General features: G+C 37.6%; 1 protein-coding gene across 3 annotated transcripts in view; it reads left to right on the top strand.

Annotated features, from left to right (window-relative positions):
* The window catches only part of PPM1A (protein phosphatase, Mg2+/Mn2+ dependent 1A), a 49198-nt gene extending 41602 nt beyond the window's left edge, over window positions 1-7596 (top strand). For all 3 annotated transcript variants that reach the window (XM_082648767.1, XM_082648769.1, XM_082648768.1), the window contains exon 6: window positions 632-7596. In XM_082648767.1, coding sequence (XP_082504893.1) covers window positions 632-661 — 30 coding nt within the window. In that variant the 3' untranslated portion in view covers window positions 662-7596. The remainder of the gene's footprint in view (window positions 1-631) is intronic.
* Window positions 7597-21070: the final 13474 nt, after the last annotated feature.

The raw sequence follows: 21070 nt of genomic DNA, 5'->3' as shown, positions 1-21070 counted from the left end.
TTTGTAAGCAGCTGTAACAGAGCTTCAGAATACCCATCTCCATTAATGCCCATTCTTTGCCAAGAACCCTGCATATTTCATTTAAATACTAGACTAGAGAATTCTGTTTATATAAAGAGATTTAGAATGCCCTATTCTCCAATTAAGTTTCCTATTACAATTCTGTTGTAGTATGGTGATTACAGAAAAGTGGTAACTTAAAATCATTTGGGCCTGGCTCTGAAATATTTTATATATTGCATTATGAAACTTCCTCAAATCTCTTATTACTTGAGGTTTTTATGCAATAAAAATTTGTAAAGGTAGTGTTCTAAAAATAAATTGGGTTTATTGAAGAGAAAAATAAAATTCTTTTTAGTAGTTGATTGGTTTAGAAATACATTTGGTCAACCTCATGGTAAAATCATATTTCAAATATTTTATTCCAAAACAAAACGAAGGGTTCACAATTCTTTAAACAGATTAAATATTGATATTTCATAAACACATGTACACATATTATATATTTTAGAAAACATTTATATTCTAAAGGTCAGCTTTACAAAACCTTATCTTTCTGCATTACCCAGGAAATAATGCATCTCTAAGTTTTAATTTAGTTCCTTGTTTTGCTTTGTTTCCTTTTATAAAGGACTCTACTTCAACTGATGATATGTGGTGAAACTGCTCATCTAGCCATGGAGTTTACCTTCACCTCCAAAGGAGAGTACAGCTCAACTTCCTTGAACCTTTTAAACATCCATCTTCAACTTTAAAGAAGGGCATGTATGACATGGGTGAGAGTGATTACACCAGAGAACTTCAGCAGTACCACAGCTAGCCCAGAACTGATTTTTTTTTTTTTGTAAATTTGAGACTTACGTAAACGTGATTTCAAACCATAATTCATGTTGTAAATCAGACTCCAGCAATTTTTGTTGTATGATTTTGTTTTTTGTAAAGTATAATTGTCCTTGTATAAAATGCTCATATTTAATTATGAACTGCTTTAAATCACTATCAAAGTTATAAGAAATGTTTGGCTTGTTGTGTGACGCAACAGATATATAGCCCTTTCAAGTCATGCTGTGTTTGGACTTGGGGTTGGGACAGGGAGAGCAGCAGCCATGTCAGCTAGACGCTCAAATGTGCACGTGATTATGGAGAATTATTCCAAAATCTTACAAAGCTGAATATCCAGGGAGTTAATTGAAAACTAGTTTAATGTTTTTGGCAGTGGGATTGGCATTGTCGATAAAGCTGGTCCCTTCATTTAACTGTTCTAGGTTCTCTCCTTGTTGCCATGAGTATTGCAGGTAATACAATATATTCATAAGAATATCAATCTTGGGGCTAAAATGCCTTGATTCTTTGCATCTCTTTTACAAGTCCTTACATTTAATTACTAATTGATAAGCAGCAGCTTCCTACAAATAGTAGGAGACTGCCACATTTTTGCTATCATGATTGGCTGGGCCTGCTGCTGTTCCTAGTAAGATATCCTGAATTCCATTTTATCAATAAAGCTTGATTTAACAAACAAGAAATTTAATCATGTATGTGTAATTCCTCCTTTACTCCGCCCTTATTTTAAAGCACCATACCATTGTAAATGAGAATTTTTCTCATGGGGAAAGATGTTAGTCTCTTTTAATTGGAAAATACTGTAATTCAAGGCATAAATGGAACTGTTTCCCTTCCATTAGAAAGACTATAAAAGATTTAAGTCTCTGTTGTTCTTTGATCTGTTTTTAAATGGGTTTCTTTCAGGCTGCTTATTTTTTCATTTAGATGTGTTATCAGCCTGAATTTGCCTACTGTTTAGTTAAAATAATTGTCAAAGCTTGACAATCTAACAATCTATCGTAGGGGTGTATGTGTGTTTGTGAGTGTTGTGTGTCTGTGATTTTTAATTAGCCCATGTCTTTAGAATCCAAATAGTTAAGATGTATTTAGTGATTTGAAATATAGCATGTTGATAATATTTAGCTGTCGGCCTTTAAAAATAACTTTAAAAAGCTTAAAGAATTGTAGATATAAAAATAACCTAATTTAATTTAGGCTTAAATTCCTCTGATTAAGCATGTGAAAGTAAGTTTTAAAATCTGTCACATTGAAAAGACTCTACTGTTCTGTGCCCTTCTGTATTTTTGTCTCTTTAGGTTGAATATTGTATTTAATCACCATGTAATTTAATCATTCAGTAAGCAGATTCCCCACTAGAAAACTATTAAAATGTAAGATATAAATACAACACTGAATACAAAATCAAAACTGTGTATAAAGGTAGTATAATTTTGTTATATTTGTTTTTTCCCTAACTTGGAAATATACGTATTTGTATATATAGCCTTAAAACTAATGTAAAGTTAGGGGAGTATTGGGAAGAGTAATGTGAAATATCTCAGACTTAAGTAGTTATATGCCAGCAAAATCTTTTCATTATCCCTCTTATTTGGGAGGTGATTAAATGTAACTTAATTGTATTTAATTTATATCTTAATCCGGCATGAAGAAAAACAAGTGCTATTTATATTTAGAAATTCATAACAGTTGGAATTACAGAACCAATTCCGTACTTAACTTACAAATAAATGCTTAATGTCTAAATCTGTGGTAGAGTGCGAAGTATGATAATGTTCTAAGTTATGACTGTAAGCATCTAAATGTACATTTAATGAATACCAGTGCTTCTAGTATAGATTACCAGTACTGAAAACTAAATTCTTATTATAATTCCTTAATTTTTTAAGTAGACTAAAGTTTTTAGTTCTGGAAATTACAAAAACTTGAACTGGATTTTGAGATGCAAAATCTTAAATCGTAAGTAAAATATGTGATGGAAAGCTATATTTCAGACCATAGTAGCATATTTAGAGACGTTTTAATTTGAGGGTCTTTAAAAAAGAGGAGGTTAAAATATTCCTCTGTTAAAATGTTAAAATTATTAGTACTGAAATTAGGCCTGGAAGTGAGAGAAAACTGTAAGTGTGACCAAAGAAGACTAAATCTTTTCCACATGAGTCAACATTGCCATACTAGATAGAATTTTTAATTATAAAAGTACAGGAAGGAAGTATACATTATAATGGCAAACTATGTGTGTTCTTGATTCCTGGGGCTAATGGTGGTGGTGGGGAACCAGCCACACTTTAAAAGGCACTTTTGCACCTCTCTTGTGCACTTCATTTTTGTACCACTTAAATTCTTGACCTCCCACCCCATTTTGTGTGCTAATTAGCATCTCAGGGCAATGCCTCAATTTTTTGATATGTTGTATGTTATTTTCTTTGGAGGGTAAAAGTTCTTGTGTGATGATAACATACTATTCAAATGTACTTTCATTTAAATGTTTTAACAGGATGAACCCACTTTGCTGCTTTTAATAGGAAATTCATTTTGTATAGCAGATTCTTGTTGCCCTAACAGTTTCACTGATCTCTTATTGTTTTAGCAAGGTAAGCTCTCTTAATTTCCACTTTCTTAGGGAATATACTTTTACAGATAACAGAAACAGTTCTCAGTATTAGCATTAACTTTAAAAAATCTAAGTGGTATTTTTCTTATTCAGCTTTAGAACCGTTTCAAACTTATTTTTAATTATGATGCATTAACTTGTTTCTAGAGTTCTATGCAATTAGTGTACTGCTCCAGCCACTCTTTTTTTTTTTTTTTTTTTCTGCGGACCTCTCACTGCTGTGGCCTCTCCCGCCGCAGAGCACAGGCTCCTCCGGACGCGCAGGCTCAGCGGCCATGGCTCACGGGCCCAGCCGCTCCGCGGCACGTGGGATCCCCCCCGGACCGGGGCACGAACCCGTGTCCCCTGCATCGGCAGGCGGACTCCCAATCACTGCGCCACCAGGGAAGCCCCCAGCCACTTTTTTTTTTACTAACTTCATAAAATTAAGAAATTTAGAGTAAAGAATAAATCAACTATGTAATTCAAATAACCTGAATTATAATAGTACTTTTAGTGATCATTTGACCATATATTAATCCAGCTAGTAACTCACCTTTTCTACAAAATATATAAAGTGTTATTACAAAACACTGTTTTAGGGTAAGCACCTTGGAACTATAAAGAAATGAATAGGTCCTTGCTCTCAAGGAGTTTACATTTGAATAGAATTTATAATCTAATGTATGTTAATATTATAACTGGATCACTCATCCAAAAAAGTTACTGCTCACCTGCTGTCTGCCCCATACTTTCCTGAACAAGGCGGGTCTCTGCCCTAAAGAACTCATTTGCAGTTCCTTTAGTCACTTGAAAACTCTTTCTTCTGTTTTATTCTTCTCAAAGTTAAAAATCGCATTCAAAAGAAAATTTTGCTTTGCATAAGAATAAAATTGGACTGATGAGGCTTAAGTCTGTTCAGTATGCTTGATTGCCTTTCACGAATGGCTTATATTCTTCCAGCTGACAGCAGTAAATCAGAGAAATAAGGTAATGTATTGAATATTTCTTAGAATTCTCCAACCCTGGAAATACTGGTGGAATTTAACGCATTTAAAAACATATATGTAGGACTTCCCTGGCGGTCCAGTGGTTAAAACTCTGCACTTCCAATGCAGGGGACTCAGGTTCAGTCCCTGGTTGGGTAACTAAGATCCCACATGCTGCGTGGTGTGGACAAAAAATAAAGTAAGAACATGTATCTAGCTAAATTTATCTTATTTAACCAAAAGTGTGTATTTTCTTGAAAAAACAATGCCAATGTTAATATCCAATTTTAGCTAAGTGATTACTGTGTTTTAATTTTTTTAAATAATTTTACTGACCATCTTTACTGGACAAATTAATATGGAAATTGAGTTTGCAGTTTCTGAAAGAACTGATGAAACTGGTTACAGGGGTTTATTTTGTTTTAATTTTGAATTTCATGGTGTATACTTTTAATTCATAAAGTTTGAATGAGAGGTTTAAACCTTTAATGTTTTGATTGCCATTTGTACAGTATTATGTTAGGATTTGGTATTAGAAAATATGTAAATATTTCAGTATATAAATGTTTCTCATTTGAGTTTTTTCTTCAAAGAAAACTTCCAGAGTTTCATATACTTTTGCTTACAAATACTGCTGATGAGATGACCGTTTTTTAATTAAGTGATCTAGTCTTCTGATTAAGTTTTTCTTTTAGGCGTTAGAAAAACTTCTTTATACTTTAAAATTTTAGAAGCTTAATTTTACTTCTTTCTATAACATGCTATGAATTTGGGGTTGTATTTGTTTTAAATTTTATATACAATACTTCAGAATATGCTTGAAAGATTTAAGAATATATTTCTAAATGTTATGAGTATAATACTGTGTTGTTTTGTTGGTCAGAATAGTTAAATGTCAGTTAAGTGTCAGTTATTACTAATAGAATGCTACACAGAGATGATGAAAGGCATTTGGTTCCACTTTTGTTTCCTATGACACAGATTCTTTCCCTTTTTCCTGTTTTATATATTTAGTGGCCTCTGCTCTCATGGTTTCCTAATTATATTACCAGTGGGTAGGAGTGTGCCAGTTAGAAACACTCAGATGTATTAAAATTGAAATCGTAGTTGACAACTTATACTTTTATAAGATGGTGGGGATGGGGTGGGGAAGGTTGTTTAACTTGATGTAACAACAGAGTGACATTTTTTCTCCCTTATCCTGCAGGAAATGTTGCTTCATTTCCTCTACTACCCTCTTGGTGGCTTCTCTTTTTTCAAACCAAAACAGGCCAATTCCATTTTCTTGAGCAAGAAAGCTTAGTGCATTACCTCACCAAGGCCAATTAATACTATGTAAACCTGGGCCAAAAATAGGAAAACGTGGGAAATGAAGGGTTGGGAAGATGCCAGTGAGGAGGACAGAGGAAGATTACTCTTAATTATTTAAAAAGCCATAGGAAGGTCTTCCTTGGACCTAGCTGTATATTATTAAGAACTGTTGCATCACATAAACCAGCAAGAACCAGCCTTTGCTTCTGCAGATAATTTGATTTTCCCAGCAAGGCAGATAATGACAAAAAATTACTGCTTCCCCAACATAGAAACAACTGAGAAAAATAAATGCAATGTTTCGTCACCACAAAACCCAATCCTTCAGTTCTTTTCATTGTTTCAAAAACCCAGTTTTCTATAATAGCTTTCTCGTTGAATTAAATGTTTAGAAAAATTATTTAGAATTTTTCTTTCTTTTTACATTGTCCTCCTGATCCAGTAAAGGACATTTAGTAACATTTGCATTTCTATGGTACTATTTGAAGTTAGATTTGTGTAAGAGATTGGGTAGCTGCAGAACACAGTTAGTACTATCTTAATTAGGTATAATGAATGGCACAAATTCATTGCAGCAATACTTCTTAACCTTTCAGGGTCACAGGGCCTTTGAGACTGAATAATCCTAGGAATTTGGCACCCAGGAAAATGCATATAATGTACATACCTCCCCAGAGTTTACAGTACTTCAGTGGTTCATGGGCCCCTGGTTAAGATCCTATACTACAGCATAACAGAGCCTCAACACTTTTCCATCAAAGCCCATAAAAGATATTAATACATCAAGGACGTCAAAATAATTTGAGTCTATTTTAAGGAATCGGTTTTTTTTTAAAGATAGAGTAGGTAGATGGGTGTCTAGGTAGAATCTGATATTAAAATGTCCTTTTTAAAATTCGTATCTGGGGGGGAAAGAGAATGATTAGTATTTGCACTAGTTTTGGAGGATAACATCATTTCTAAATTTGCCACTTTTGAATCTCAAAAAAAAAGATGTAAAATGGAAATGTTCATGGAACATTTCTGACCTGCATAGTATAGATTTAATATATTCACAAACAGCACATTTGACTTGTCAGATCTCACTCAGGTTTTAAGATTTTGAGCTTCCTGGTGTCAGAGTTTATTAAATGTTTAGTTCACTTCAAGTTATGAGAGGAATTAGGTGTTTACTGATAAATAATGTTAAAGTAGGATCTAACATACATACAGTCACCAATGTACAGGACTGAGATTTCTCTTAAACATAACCACCATGAAAAAATTAATTAGCTTGTTGCATTTGTTGCCAAAATTGGATGTTCGGTTACAGCATATTTAATTCCCATTTGTGGGAATTTTGAAATGTAAAGACTGTTGTCTTACCTGGTTAGCCCTGAACTAAGTCAACAGCATATCTGCAGGAAAATATCTTATTTATAGTAATATGCCTGAATACTGCTTGGTTTCACTCTTGAAATGATTTATTTCAATTAATTTGTATAAACGTTATGAGTGGAGAGATCATCTACATGTTAAAAGCACTGTATATCCATTTTTCAAAATCCATACATGTAAAACTAATACAATTACAGAAGTATTTCCTAAACACAGTGTTTAACAAAATTCTCCACAGTAATTCACCTACTGTTTGCAGTTTATGTGATCCAAACTCTTAAAGAAATTCCATAAATGTGTATGTTGTATTATGTATCATTTTCTTGTCAAAAGAAAGTATGTGAATTCAGTTCTAACTTTAAGAATGTACTTTTTGTTTTCAAGTCCACTGAAGAAATTGCATTCAATCTGTGAGTGGTTGCAGATTGTATGAAATGAAAAGTAGAAATAATTCTAGCTCGCAAAACTGGTGCCACTAAATAAACAGGCAATTGCATAATGTGTGTGTATCTATGATTATTTGATACTGCAGGCAGCATTTTTGTTCTGCATAGAAACCTGGAAATTTTGAATTTATTAGGAGACCTTAAGAAAATTTTTGTTCAACTGAACTTGGTTAATTTGCTTAAAAAGATAGATCTGATAGTCACAGTTTGAACTAGACTTGTCCCTCCCTGATTTTAGGAAGATGATTGAAAGCCAGTAAGTTCAGATTGATGATTATTTTCATGAAACATCCCAGAAACCAAAAAGGCATAAGTTGTCCCCTTGGCAAGAACATACCGTTTGTCGTCTTATAGATGTATATTTCTTACTCCTTAAAGAGTTGAGACTGTATGGGGAGTGGCCTGGAAAAGAACTTCTCCACCTAGCTATTATCCCTGGTGTAGTGCCTGCTTCGTATTAGACACGTGTTTAGGATGCTTACTTCCTCTGCTCATTCTGAAAATTGGTTGTACTACCTCTGTCCTGTGTTCATTCGTGTCTGAAAGTGTGACTTATTTTATAGGCTTGCATAGTTAGAGGGATTTTAGAGTACATTGAATTGATGATGTAAGTGAAGTTCTATGAACTGCAAGAGCTTATTTTGTTCATTGTAAAATGTGTAATGAAAACACAGTAATGAGGCATCATAGCCAAAGGTAGCAAGTCTTATAACTAAGTAAGGTTGAAGTAAAAAAGGGTTCATTTGGCTTATGCATAACTAGTATCTGTTCACTGGTCAAATTGTGTCCTGAAGTTTTGGTTTTGTTTTTTTTGTAGTTATTCTTTTGAATGTTGAAGCTAGGTTTTTTGTGGAGTTTGTTTTTGTTTAGTAAAAATTATTTCAGTTTTTTTCCCTTAATTGATCACAGGCTGAGAAGCTGATATTGGAGTACCCTTTTTTTTGTTGTTACCACTTAGTAGCTCAGACTTGAAATTCCCATCAAATCACAGAAATTTTGATTCTAGTTGAAAAGTCTATTCTTAGATGAACTACCCAAAAAAACTTGGCTTGCATGCCCTCTGTAGGACTTAGTTTACTTGGCACAAAACCACTGGTAAAAGATTTGTGTTCTGCTGCTGCCTGTTGTCTACATGAGATTCATATTTATTCTCATACCTAATATAAGGTGATTCAGAGTACCTAAAAAGCTTTTGATAAAATTGTGTTTCATGTTAATAGTTGTACTGTTACCTGAATAGTGCATTAGCTAAACACACTATATGTGTGTCATTCTCTGCTATAGTTTGGGTACCAGCTTGGGTCTTCCAGATAAATCATTTTCTCTATGGCTTTCCTTATAGCTACACAAATGTTTTTCTAGACACTTGACCTAGTGAAATTGACAATATTTGATCATTTTTGATCTACCAAAATGGCCGTTTTTATCTGGTTCCATTTAATAGTTTCTGAAGTTACTAAGTGATCAGATTGCAAGTGATCAGATTGCAATGCGGTGGTTAGTAGTGCCGACCCTCTGTACAGTTGAAAATCCAAGTATAACCTTACAGTCAGCCTTCTGAATCCTTGTTTTGGCCTCAGCAGACTCAACCAACCACGGATTGGGTAGTACTGTAGTACGTATGTAGTGGAAAAACTGCCTATAAGTGGACTGTGCAGTTAAACCTGTGTTGTTCAGAGGTCACCTGCACTTCTCAGTATTTATATTTCAATTAAATCACGTCTCCTTAGGATTGATCCTTAGAACTGGACGACAAGTTTAAAGAAAAGCTATAGCTTTGAAAAAATTTGCCAGTATGAAGTTCGGTAAATGGACAATATCAAATTTATAATTCCTACGTTGAAATTAAATGAAAGCCCGTAAGACAACTTTTTATTTTAAATTACTAACTTATTCTTTGTCTTTCCGACTTTTCACAGTGCCCCTATAGTTGCTCTAGGATAAATCAACTTGCTGCGTAGACATTTGGTATGAGAAATGTTATTCCAGCAGTGACCCAGAAAGGGAATAATATTGAATTTAAATGTTCAGGCAGAATTATAATAAAGCATAAAAGATAAGGTGGGAAAATGATGTTTATGGTTTTATTTTTAATTACATAATTGAGGTGAGTGAAGAGTTCCTTTCAGACATTTTATTAAGCCTGTTAAGATGTATGGATCCAACTCAGTCTGTGACTGTGAGACATCATTGAAGTTTCTGAGAATCATACTCTTCAGTCCTTGTTAAAGGTGGGTGAAAGCTCTAACTTCATTCTGAGTGATGATCAAACTCTGACTTAGGTTGTATCCATGCTGTGCCCTTCCTAAAGATCTTTTATATTTTGCTATTTGTGTTTGTTTTGGTAACAAGTATTTAAAAATCAAAGGGTTTGCTAGAAGAGTTTGTGACTAAGTCTAAGGTGTTATGTATGTACTTTATATTAGCATCCTGAAACCATTCCAGGATTGTCTTTTAAATTCTCAATATAACATTTTGAATGTATAGTTGATTCTATTTAATGAAGAAAACAAAGTTTAACTATATGTCATTATGAGAGCAGAGTTATTCTCAATTATTTTAGCCATTGATCTTTTAACTGCCTGCTACAAAACTGAAAGGTTTTTTAAACTAAAAGTCTCCAAAACATTCCTAACAAAAACTGAAATTTTCTAGTGACTGGATGAAGTAGAAGCACATGGGAAGTAACTTTTTAAACTTAGCATTAGGCAAATAAAAGTATTCATGTATCTGATGTAAATTCAATTTTTATAACTGTCTTTTTTTGATGTTCTTTGACAGACTCTTTGCTGCAGTGATCCTTAATAGAGAGGGGTCTTATTAAGGGCAATAAAACTGCTTCTGTGCCTAGATCACAGAAAGGGAGCTTACTTGCTGTCCTTCCTTAGTATTTCCTTTTCTGTCTGAAATCAGAATAATTGCCTTCTTTTTTCCTTTGGTTTTGTCTTAAATATCTAAGTTCCTAGCCTATGTTCTGCTTTAGGACTTCTGTAATTATTTTTTAGAGAACTCTTAAGGCGTTGAATTCTATATCCTTGGATATCCTAAAGGTTTATCGTGTGCTCTGTCCTGATTTTTAAAACATATAGACTGGACTGTTTAATGACAGTATGGTTATAAGTGTATTATATATGCATATACAAATATCCTTGTTCAAGGTCAGCTCCACAGTGCCTGTCACTACTGTTACTTCTTCAACCTGACCTTCAGAGAGGTTTGCCTGCTTCACCACCAGATGGACTTGGCATCTGACAGGACCACAGTGTCAGTAAAAGCTTCATCTCAGGAGGATCAGGGCTTCAAGAAGGAAACTGCCTAGAGTGCAAGTCTCCGTAATTTGAGATAAGAATGCAGTAGCAATTTTTGAAGGTCATATAGTTGGTGCTGTAAATCTGTTGGAACTGTCTTGATATTTTAGTTTCTTGGACTGAAAGTCAAACACTTCTGTTCAAAACTCATTTGTCCAGGTATAAGAATTTGAATACTTAACGTAAAAAGAACTGTACTTTTTAATCTTAGAATCTGACTTTTCTTATACATTAACTTGAAGTCATTTAAGGAAGTTGGCATTTTTCTTTTGGGCACGGGAGGAAGAAGGGAATGTGGAGGAGGGGAAGAAAAGGAGATAGATACTAAGGGCAAGAAGAGGAGGTTGTTTTAAAGTAAAAAAGTATCTTTTTTTGGGCTTCCCTGGTGGCGCAGTGGTTGAGAGTCCGCCTGCCGATGCAGGGGACACGGGTTCGTGCCCCAGTCCGGGAAGATCCCACGTGCCGCAGAGCGGCTGGGCCCGTGAGCCATGGCCGCTGAGCCTGCGCGTCCGGGGCCTGTGCTCCGCAACGGGAGAGGCCACAACAGTGAGAGGCCCGCATACCGCAAAATATATATATATATATCTTTTTTTAAGTTAAGAAAATTCTGTTTTTCTGAAATTCAAAATGGAATTAATTTAGTCCCTAGAAATCATCTTTTATAGTAGTCAATAATGCATTACTGTTTGATGGGTTAGTCAAGTCTCTTTTTGTTCTCCCTCCATTAAGTCCCTCCAAAGGCCCTGTATTAGGGGAAGAAGGGGATGATCCAACTTCAGTTGTCAACTGTCACTTGTAGGTTCCATTAGGAAAGCAATTAAAATGAGGTTTAAGATAAGGATTGCAGATTTTCCTTCTGTTATCAGTTCCCTGGCTTTTCTGAAGCAGTGGTTCTCAATCTGCTAGCAAGATAGAATGACTTGGGAAGCTCGAAAAAATCCTTCAGCAGTGAAGGTTAGGTTGAAAGGTTCACACTTAAAGTTAACCCCCCCTTCCCCACAACATCTCCAGCGAATGCCTCCCTGGTTCCTCCCCAGGTCCTCTGTTCAGATCCCTGCAGTGGCTCCCATTTCACTCAGCAAAAGTTAAAGTCCTTATATGATCACCCTACAAAGCCCCCTAAATGACCTGGTCCCTGTGAACTCTCACACCTCTCTCTCTGCTTCCACACTGGTCTCCCGGCTGGTCCAGTGCATGCCTGTCTCATTCAAACCCTAGGGTCTTACAGACACTTGCTTTTACCTGTTCCCTCTACCTGGATTGTTTCATTGACTAAAACAAGTCACATCTAACTCCAAGGGGACCTAAAAGGAACAAACCAGAATATCTGTGAACAACTCTACTTACTAACATGGGGGCACAATATGCATTTGATGGATGAATAAGCCTGTTCATGTGTGTGTGCCTGCAGAAAATGAGATTGGTGTTATGTGCGCTCTAGGAGATGTGGTCTCTTTTGAACTGTGCACTTTGAGATGAGTGCTGGTAGTAGAATGGCTGGGACCACATGGCATATACTAGTGTCATATTGTAAGTGCTCATAATTTTTAAGGAAGAGGTCAGTGCTACTGCATCTTTTGGTATGAAGTTGGAACACATGGTGTAGAGGATGAGGTTAGATTTCCATCGGCGGAGCTAAGTAGGAAGAGTTTTCCAAGCAGAGGAAACAGGTGAGCAAAGGAAAAGAAGTATCAGGTAGGGAGGGCAGCTGAGGCCTGTGAGAATGTTGGTCTTATCGGGAACTTCCCACACTCACACCCCCTAAGGGGTACAAGAGAGCTTTAGATAAGGTAGATCCCTAAGAAAACCAGCTGCTTATGTCCTCTGCTTCTTGAAAAGAGCTTTCACTAAGTTTATGTTATGAATATAACATTGCTTATCTCAAATCAGCTTTACTCAGTGGCATTTCAGTAACACATGGAATTGTCCTTTCCTCATATACCACCCAGTGCAGTGCTGCCTCAAACCCCAGTCTTTAAATAATTTTGGCTGACTGTCCAGTCAGAAAATTCTATTTTGTTATGCCCTCCACCCAAATGGAGTATTCTGGAGTCTGGAAGAGAGATGGGTTGTGGACAGCCGTGGCAGTAGTTCTGGCAGACCTGTGGATCCGTGGAGAAGGCATTCTTTATAACCTTAGCTGGCCTGGCTACTGCCCGCCCAGCATGAGCTAGGAGCCGTGGTCTAATCTGAACTGTGCACTTTGAGGCGAGCACGTGGGAGCAGGGAGGCGGGGACCACGTGAAGTGCTGTTGGAGACCCTGTTTGCTCTAGTTCTGCTGCTGCTGCCCTTTGCCACCACCACCCGCCAAGCCAAACAGAGTAACACTGACATCGAGAAGGTGGACTTGGCGCTAAAAGCAGTCAAGCATCTGGTAGCTTACCATTCTCCAAGTTTTTACAAAGGACAACGTATATTTTATCATTCAAAAAACATTACAAAACAGTCTCCAGTTTATCAGCAACTTATTTCTGATGTGACTACCTTAAGCTGTATAATTATGTGCATATTTTTGAGCTGCTTCTAAAGCTCTTACCCAAGTCAATTCATGGTGACTATGATCATTTGTATGTGAACACTGCTTTGTTCTCTCAGGCTTCCCTTCCCCCACGGTGCTCTGCTTGCAGTCGCTTCCAGTTGTGACTAAGACGTGAGGTAAATAGTGATATATTTTTCTTCTTAGTCTGATTCTTTGGAGTAGAAATTCTCTGAATATAAGTAGTAAGCCAAGAAAAACAAAAGCAAAACCTAACAGCATGGGCTCTGCTCACTTACTGGATACTTCATCTTCCTGCTGCTCCAGCTGTCCTGCCCAATGTTGCTGGGGAGAGTTATTCCCCAATATTAAATAAACCCCTGCCGACACTAACCCTCCACTGTCAAAGCCCTCTCCACTGGCATCCACACCTGTGACTTGGGAGGCAGTTAACATGGAAACCATCTGTCTCTACTGCATGTTCCTGTTTACCAGCAGATACTTAGGGAATCCTTATCTAGAGATGAGACTGAGACCCATCTATCCAAGGTGCTTCTGGGAGCACCGAAGTGTATTTTATGTTCGCCACAGACTTGTATTTTGAGTTAGACTACCCTAAGCTTTCAGATTTGGTGACAGTCTTTCCAGTCATTTTCTCGTGGTGCAGGGAAAAGACAAATAGAAATTCTAATGTGTATGGATTATTGTATAAATTAAAGATATTAATAATTAAAATATAGTAGATTTATCTCCTACCATGATTTAAAATAACCTGTTAAAAAAAAAAATCCTAAGCTGAAAAAACCCAGTATTTTTTCAAACATCTTTGGTCGATATTAGCCACGTGGATTAACCTATCAGAGAATACTGCATCTTGATTATCTTTCAACAAATTTTTTATTGTAAAATACACAGCAAAAGTTAGCATTTTAACCATATTTAGTGGCATTAAGTACATCCACAATGTTGTTTAGCTGTCACCACTATTTATTTCCAGAGCATTTTCATCATCGCAAACAGAAACTGTACCCATTAAGCAATAACTCTCCATTCTCCCCTTCCCCTGGCCCTTGGCATCCTATTCTATTGGGTTGGCCAAAAAGTGCCTTCGGTTTTTTAAGTAAAAATAAAAGACACATTTTTAATTTTCACGAAGAACTTTATTCACCCTTTTGTTCCACTACCTTCTGCCGTTTTTCAGACTTCATAATTACATCTTCCCAAAACTTTTTATCTTTCTGAGCAAAGAACTCTTCCAGGTGCCTTTTACAGTCTTCCAGGGAATTGAAATGTTTTCCATTAAGAGCATTTTGTAAAGACCTAAATAAATGGAAATCCAAAGGTGCAATGTCTGGTGAATACGGTGGATGAATCAGAACTTCCCAGCCAAGCTGTAACAGTTTTTGCCTGGTCATCAAAAAAAACATTCAGTCTTGCGTTTTCTGACGGAAGATTATGAGTTTTCTGTTGACTAATTCTGGACGCTTTTCGTCGAGTGCTACTTTCAGTTGGTATAATTGGGAGCTGTACTTGTTGGAATTAATCGTTTGGTTTTCCGGAAGGAGCTCATAATAGAGGACTCCCTTCCAATCCCACCATACACACAACATCACCTTCTTTGGATGAAGACCAGTCTTTGGTGTGGTTGTTAGTGGTTCATTTCTCTTGCCCCACGATCTCTTCTCTTCCACATTATTGTACAGTATCCACTTTTCATCACCCATCACAATTTGTTTTAAAAACGGAACGTTTTCAGTATGTATAAGTAGAGATACGGTCAAGGTTTTTTTGCTTAACTTACGTGGAACCCAAACATCAAAGTGATGAACATAACCAAGCTGGTGCAAATGATTTTCAGCGCTTGATTTGGATATTTTGAGTATGTCGGCTATCTCCCGCGTGGTACAACGTTGATTGTTCTCAATTAATGTCTCAATTTGATCGCTATCAACTTCGACTGGTCTACCCGACCGTGGAGCATCGTCCAGTGAGAAATCACCACGAAACTTCACAAACCACTTTTGACACGTTCGCTCAGTCACAGCACCTTCTCCATACACTGCACAAATCTTTTTTTTTGCATTTCAGTTGCGTTTTTACCTTTCTTGAAATAATAAAGCATAATATGCCGAAAATACTGCTTTTTTTCTTCCATCTTGTATATTAAAATGGCTACACAAAAATTCACCAATTTTGATGTCTTTTTTAAAATTCATGCTGATATGACAGCTGTCACATACAAGCTAACAAAATTGTTTCGAATGAAGTTAAAGACAACTAAGTGCTACTAGAGCCATCTTACATTAAAAAACCAAACGAACCTTTTGGCCAACCCAATACTTTTCCATCTCTAGGAATTTGCCTATTCTAGATATTTCATATAAGTGAAATGATACACTATTTGTCCTTTTGTGTCTGGCTTATTTCACTTAGCATAATGTTTTCAAGTTTCATCCATATTATAGTATTTATAGGACTTTTCTTCCTTTTTATGGCTGAATATAAGTCCAGTAATGTATATACCACAGTTTGTTTATCCACTGATGGACACTTGTTTTTTTTTCCATCTTTTGGCTCTTGTGAATAGTGCTATGAACATGGGCATACAACTTTGAGTACCTGTTTTCAGTTCTTTTGGGTATATATCTAGGAGTGGAATTGCCATATCTTTTTGTAATTATTTATTCAACTTACTGAGGAACTACCAGACTGTTTTTCCACAGCAGCTGCACCATTTTGCATTCCCACCAGCAATGCATGAGGGTTCCAGTTTCTCCACATCCTCACCAACACTTATTTTCTGTTTGAATAATAGCTGTTCTAAGGGGTGTGCAGTGGTATCTCATTGTGATTTTGATTTGCATTTCCCTGATGACTAAAGATTTTGAGCATCTTTTCACATGCTTATTCGTTATTTATGTATCTTCTTTGGATAATTTTTTAAATTTATTAATTTTTGGCTGCATTGGGTCTTCATTGCTGCTTGCGGGCTTTCTCCAGTTGCAGCAGGCGGGGGCTACTCTTCATTGCAGTGCGCAGGCTTCTCATTGCAGTGGCTTCTCTTGTTGTGGAGCATGGGCTCTAGGCACGCAGGCTTCAGTAGTTGTGGCACGTGGGCTCAGTAGTTGTGGCTTACAGGCTCTAGAGCACAGGCTCAGTAGTTGTGGCTCACGGGCTTAGTTGCTCCGTGGCATGTGGGATCTTCCCAGACTAGGGCTCGAACCTGTGTCCCCTGCATTGGCAGGTGGATTCTTAACCACTGTGCCACCAGGGAAGTCCCTGGAAAATTTTATATTTAAGTTCTTTGCCCAATTTTTAATTGGGTTGTTTGGTTGTTTTGTGGGTTGTTTTTTTTTGATGAGTTGTAGTTCTTTATAAATTTTGAATATTAATTTCTTGTCAGATAGATGATTTGCAAATATTTTCTCCCATTCTGTGGGTTGACTTACTCTGTTGATAGTCCTTTGATGCACAAAATTTTTAATTTTGGTGAAGTCCAGTTTTTTCTTTTATTGCCTGTGCTTTTGGTGTAATACCTAAGAAATCACTGCCTAATTCAAGGTCATGAAGATTTTCACCTATATTTTATTCTACGTGTTACATAGTTCTTAAATTTAGGTGTTTGGTCCACTTTTTGACTTAATTTTCATGTATGGTGTAAGGTAAGTGTCCAACTTCATTCTTTTGCATGTGGATATAGTTTTCCCAGCATCTTTGTTGAAAAGATTACCAATTTTATTTACAATGATAGATCGAGCTATTCCTTTTCTTTTCCTGCCTCACCTGACAATGGGCACAGACAGCTTGCAAACTGCTTCTTCTCCTATCACCTGGCTAGTGAGGATCAACCCTGATTTGTACAGTTTAATAAAGGTACTTACACTTCCCATTTAAAATTCGCCATTAGCCAAGACAAATAGGTTCTGCAGTTCTTGCTACCATTGTTTTCCCCATGAAACTGGTGGATGGCTGTGAGAATTACTGAGACAATGTATATGAAAACCTAGCACAGTGCCTACCACACAGTGGATGGATCCCTTAGGGCTCTTCCTTTCTAAGCAACAGATCCTGGCTCTAGATAACTTAAGCAAAAAGTGAAAAATATAGAAAGGCCATTACAAACTCACAGACTTACAGAAGTCTAGAAAACCAGGCTTGGAAATGGGTAGGAACCAAGGTAATTAGAGGAAGGATCTATCCTCATAGCTTCATATGGGGCAGACGCCAAAATTTAGTGATGCACCAAGACTATACATAATGCTGTAGAAGAGATTTCCCAAAGGAAAACAGCACGGTTAGGAAGAGGGAGTGAATGCTGGGCAACAATTTACGGCAACTGTCTGCTATAAATATTTGTTGGTTTCCCAGTATCCACATCCACGTGCTTTTCATTCATATACTCCCCAAAATGCTCCTGCGTCACATAATGCAATTATCAAAAATGCATTCTCTCTCCTCAGAGGGAGACAACAGAAAGTGTTGTCAATGTTCCAAGGCCAGGATATCTCTGTGATGTCTACTCTTTAGTCCTGTCACAGTCCCATCTTGCCATTCAGTAACTTACATATTAAATGGTGAATTTAACCAACAACTTACAGTACTCTGTGGGCAAGTAGGGGTAGGAATAAGATAAATTATCTGAAACATTTAGATAAGTACACACCACTATTTGTTGTATCAGCAACACTATTTCCTCTTAATGGTCTGTGTGAATCATTCCCACTGTTGTATTTTGTTCAGAATACTCTGTGGCCCTCTCTAAAGGGTACTTCCTGTGGGACCCTCCATTGGGAAGATTATACTCCCCCATCCCCATCCCACTGCCATTAGGCTGGCCATGTGGTTTTCTTTCATCAGTTGAGTGTGAGCTTAAGGGACTTCCATGAAGAAGCTTTTATCATGTGGTTCTGCCCTTTTCCCTCTGTCATGAGCTTGGCACTGCCCCATATAGGGGCTATTCTATCATCCTTGGTCCCAGAGTGAAGAGGACATGGGCAGAAGCAAAACTATTGATCCATGATTGACATATAATACAAATGAAAAGTAAACCTTTGTTGTTATAAGCCACTGAGAGTTGGGAGTCACTAGTCAGAGCATAATTTAGTCTTTACTAGCTAATACATCAGTCAATAACATTCCTCTCCCCCAGCCTTTAAAAAGTCTATTTGCCCACTAGAATGAGGAGCTCCAAATAGGTGGCAGCATCAGTTTCCAGCTTAGTGGGACTATGGTTTTGTACCTTGGTGTAAGCATTCCTCCTTTGAAAACAAAAGTCCTAAACCAGCAGTCATGAGACCTGAAGGCAAAATTTTTGTGGGCGATCTACTTCTCTTACTTTGGTTATAGACCAGTGCTGTCATAACAGAACTTTCTGTACTGCTATCCAATATGGTAACCATTAACTACATGTGGGGCGACTGAGGAGCTGAATTTTTAATTTTGATTCATTTTAGTTAAAGAGCCACATGTGCTAGTGGCTACTATATTAAACAGCACAGTTCTAGACCCTCATACCTAGCTTTGGAAGAAAGAACACCATATTGTCACTGGCTCAGAACATAAAAAGAATCCTACGTGGTAGCACCCCATATTAAGGTGCTACCTCCCAGTTGGTCATGGGACTGATCTTCAATAGGCCAATCTACTGTTCTATAAGACTAGATGCTTTCTAGGTGGTAGATATGTGTTAAAACTAGTTAGTCCCAAGGGTACTAGCGTATCTTCTTATGCTGTAAAGTGAAAGTAGGTATTTATCAGAGAGCACAGTCTTGCTCCAAAACCCTGTGGAGCTCAGATACCCCAAGCCCACTAGCCCTACTGAGTTCTGAGGGCAGGGGGCAAACCTAAAAGCATTTCCTCTAAGATCAGGAAAAAGACAAGGATGCCCACGTTTAACACTTTTATTCAGCACAGTATTAGAATTCCTAGCCACAGCAGTTAGACAAGAACAAGAAATAAAAGGAATCCAAAATGGAAAGGAAGCAATAAAATTGTCACCATTTGCAGATGACATGATACTATACATAGAAGATCCTAAAGATGCCACCAAAAACAAAAAAACCCCAAAAAACTACCAGAGCTCATCATTGAATTCGGTAAAACTGCAGGATACAAAATTAATATACAGCAATCTGTACTCTCTATCAAAATGCGAAGGGCAGGAGGGGTATCAAGATGGTGGAGTAGGAGGACATGGAGCTCACCCCCCCCACACAAACACATCAAAAACATCTATATGTGGAACAACTCTCATGGAAAATTAACTGGAAACAGGCAGAAGAACTCCTATATAACCAAAGATGCAAGAGAGATCTACACATAACTGGGTAAGACAGAAAAAAATGGCATCATGTCGGGACCTGTGCCGCTGAGGGGGATCTGTAAAAGAGAGAAATCCACACTGGTGGACCCTCACCCTGGGGAGTGAGGAGGTCTAGCCACAATCTGGGCATCCCAGTCCTGGGGTTCTGCACAGAGGTGACAAGCCCCCCTTGCCTCCTAGGAAATCCAGTGAGACAGATAGGAGGGCATGAGTATCAGCAGTTCATTTCCCAGCAAGAATGCCCAGCTTGGCCCACTCCACAGTGCAGCTTAGCACTGGATCTGGGCAGAGAGGTCCTGGGAGGAGTCTTGCCACAGAAGCAGCCCAGATCTCAGCACCCCGACCCCATACCCAGCCCCAGCCTACTCCATACCACAGCCTTGCACTAGATCTGTGATGAACACAACAGAGAAAGGGACGTGACTTTGGCCTGCTGAGTGAAACCTTGCATGCCTGCACAGGTGGCACATAGGTCCTCTGTGAGGCCCACACAGGCCTCACTTGCTTCAGCAATCATCTCCTTTGTGGCAGGGCACTCAAGGCAACAGAGCCTGATCAAACCCAAACCTCAGGGCTTCTACTCCAACAGCTGGGCAGCAGACCCTACTCCAACAGGGTGGTGAAAGCCAGGGAGAAGAGAGAAAGTGCTACCTCACATCTAGCACTGGCTCTAGATACAACACCAATCACACCCTGTATCAAGGGGATAATAGGCAGCACACTGTGAGAAAAGACCTGGCCGGCATCTATACTGAAACCAGCCCTTACACAAAAAAATATTGAACACACACAGTTGGCATAGAGTCGCTCCCCATAAAAACACTCCTTCAAGACCACAGTAGGTAACTGTTTCTCCTAAATTCACAGAGATAAAGTAAAACGAAAAGGCAGAGGAACTACTCCCAATTACACAAGAGCAAGAGACATCTCCTGAAAGAATAATGAAACAGACCTCACCAGTCTATTACACCCCGAGCTCAAAAAGGAGCTAACAAAAATGTTAACTGAATTAAGAAAGATTATTGATAGAAATGCAGATCACTGTAACAAGAAAGTTGAAACTATAAAGATGAACCAATCAGAAACAGGCAATTCAATTGCTGAGATTAAAACCAATCTAGAAGAAATGAATAGCAGACTAAATGACACAGAAGAAGGAATGAGTGATGTAGAAGATAGAATAATGGAAATCACCCAATCAGAACGGCAGACAGAAAGACAAAAAAAATGAAAACAACATATGAGATCTATGGGATAATAAAAAGCATGCCAACCTATGCATAATAGGGGTTCCAGAAGGAGAAGATAAAAAGAAGGGCATTGAAAATGTATTTGAAGAAATTATGGCTGTAAATTTCCCAAACCTAAAGAAGGAAATTGGTATTGCGTACAGGAAGCACAGAG

The sequence above is a fragment of the Grampus griseus genome, assembly GCF_964374135.1.
Source record: "Grampus griseus genome assembly, chromosome: 2".
Classification (NCBI taxonomy): Eukaryota; Metazoa; Chordata; class Mammalia; order Artiodactyla; family Delphinidae; genus Grampus; species Grampus griseus.
Note: the sequence above shows the minus strand (reverse complement) of the source record. Positions and strands in the feature narration are given on the sequence as shown.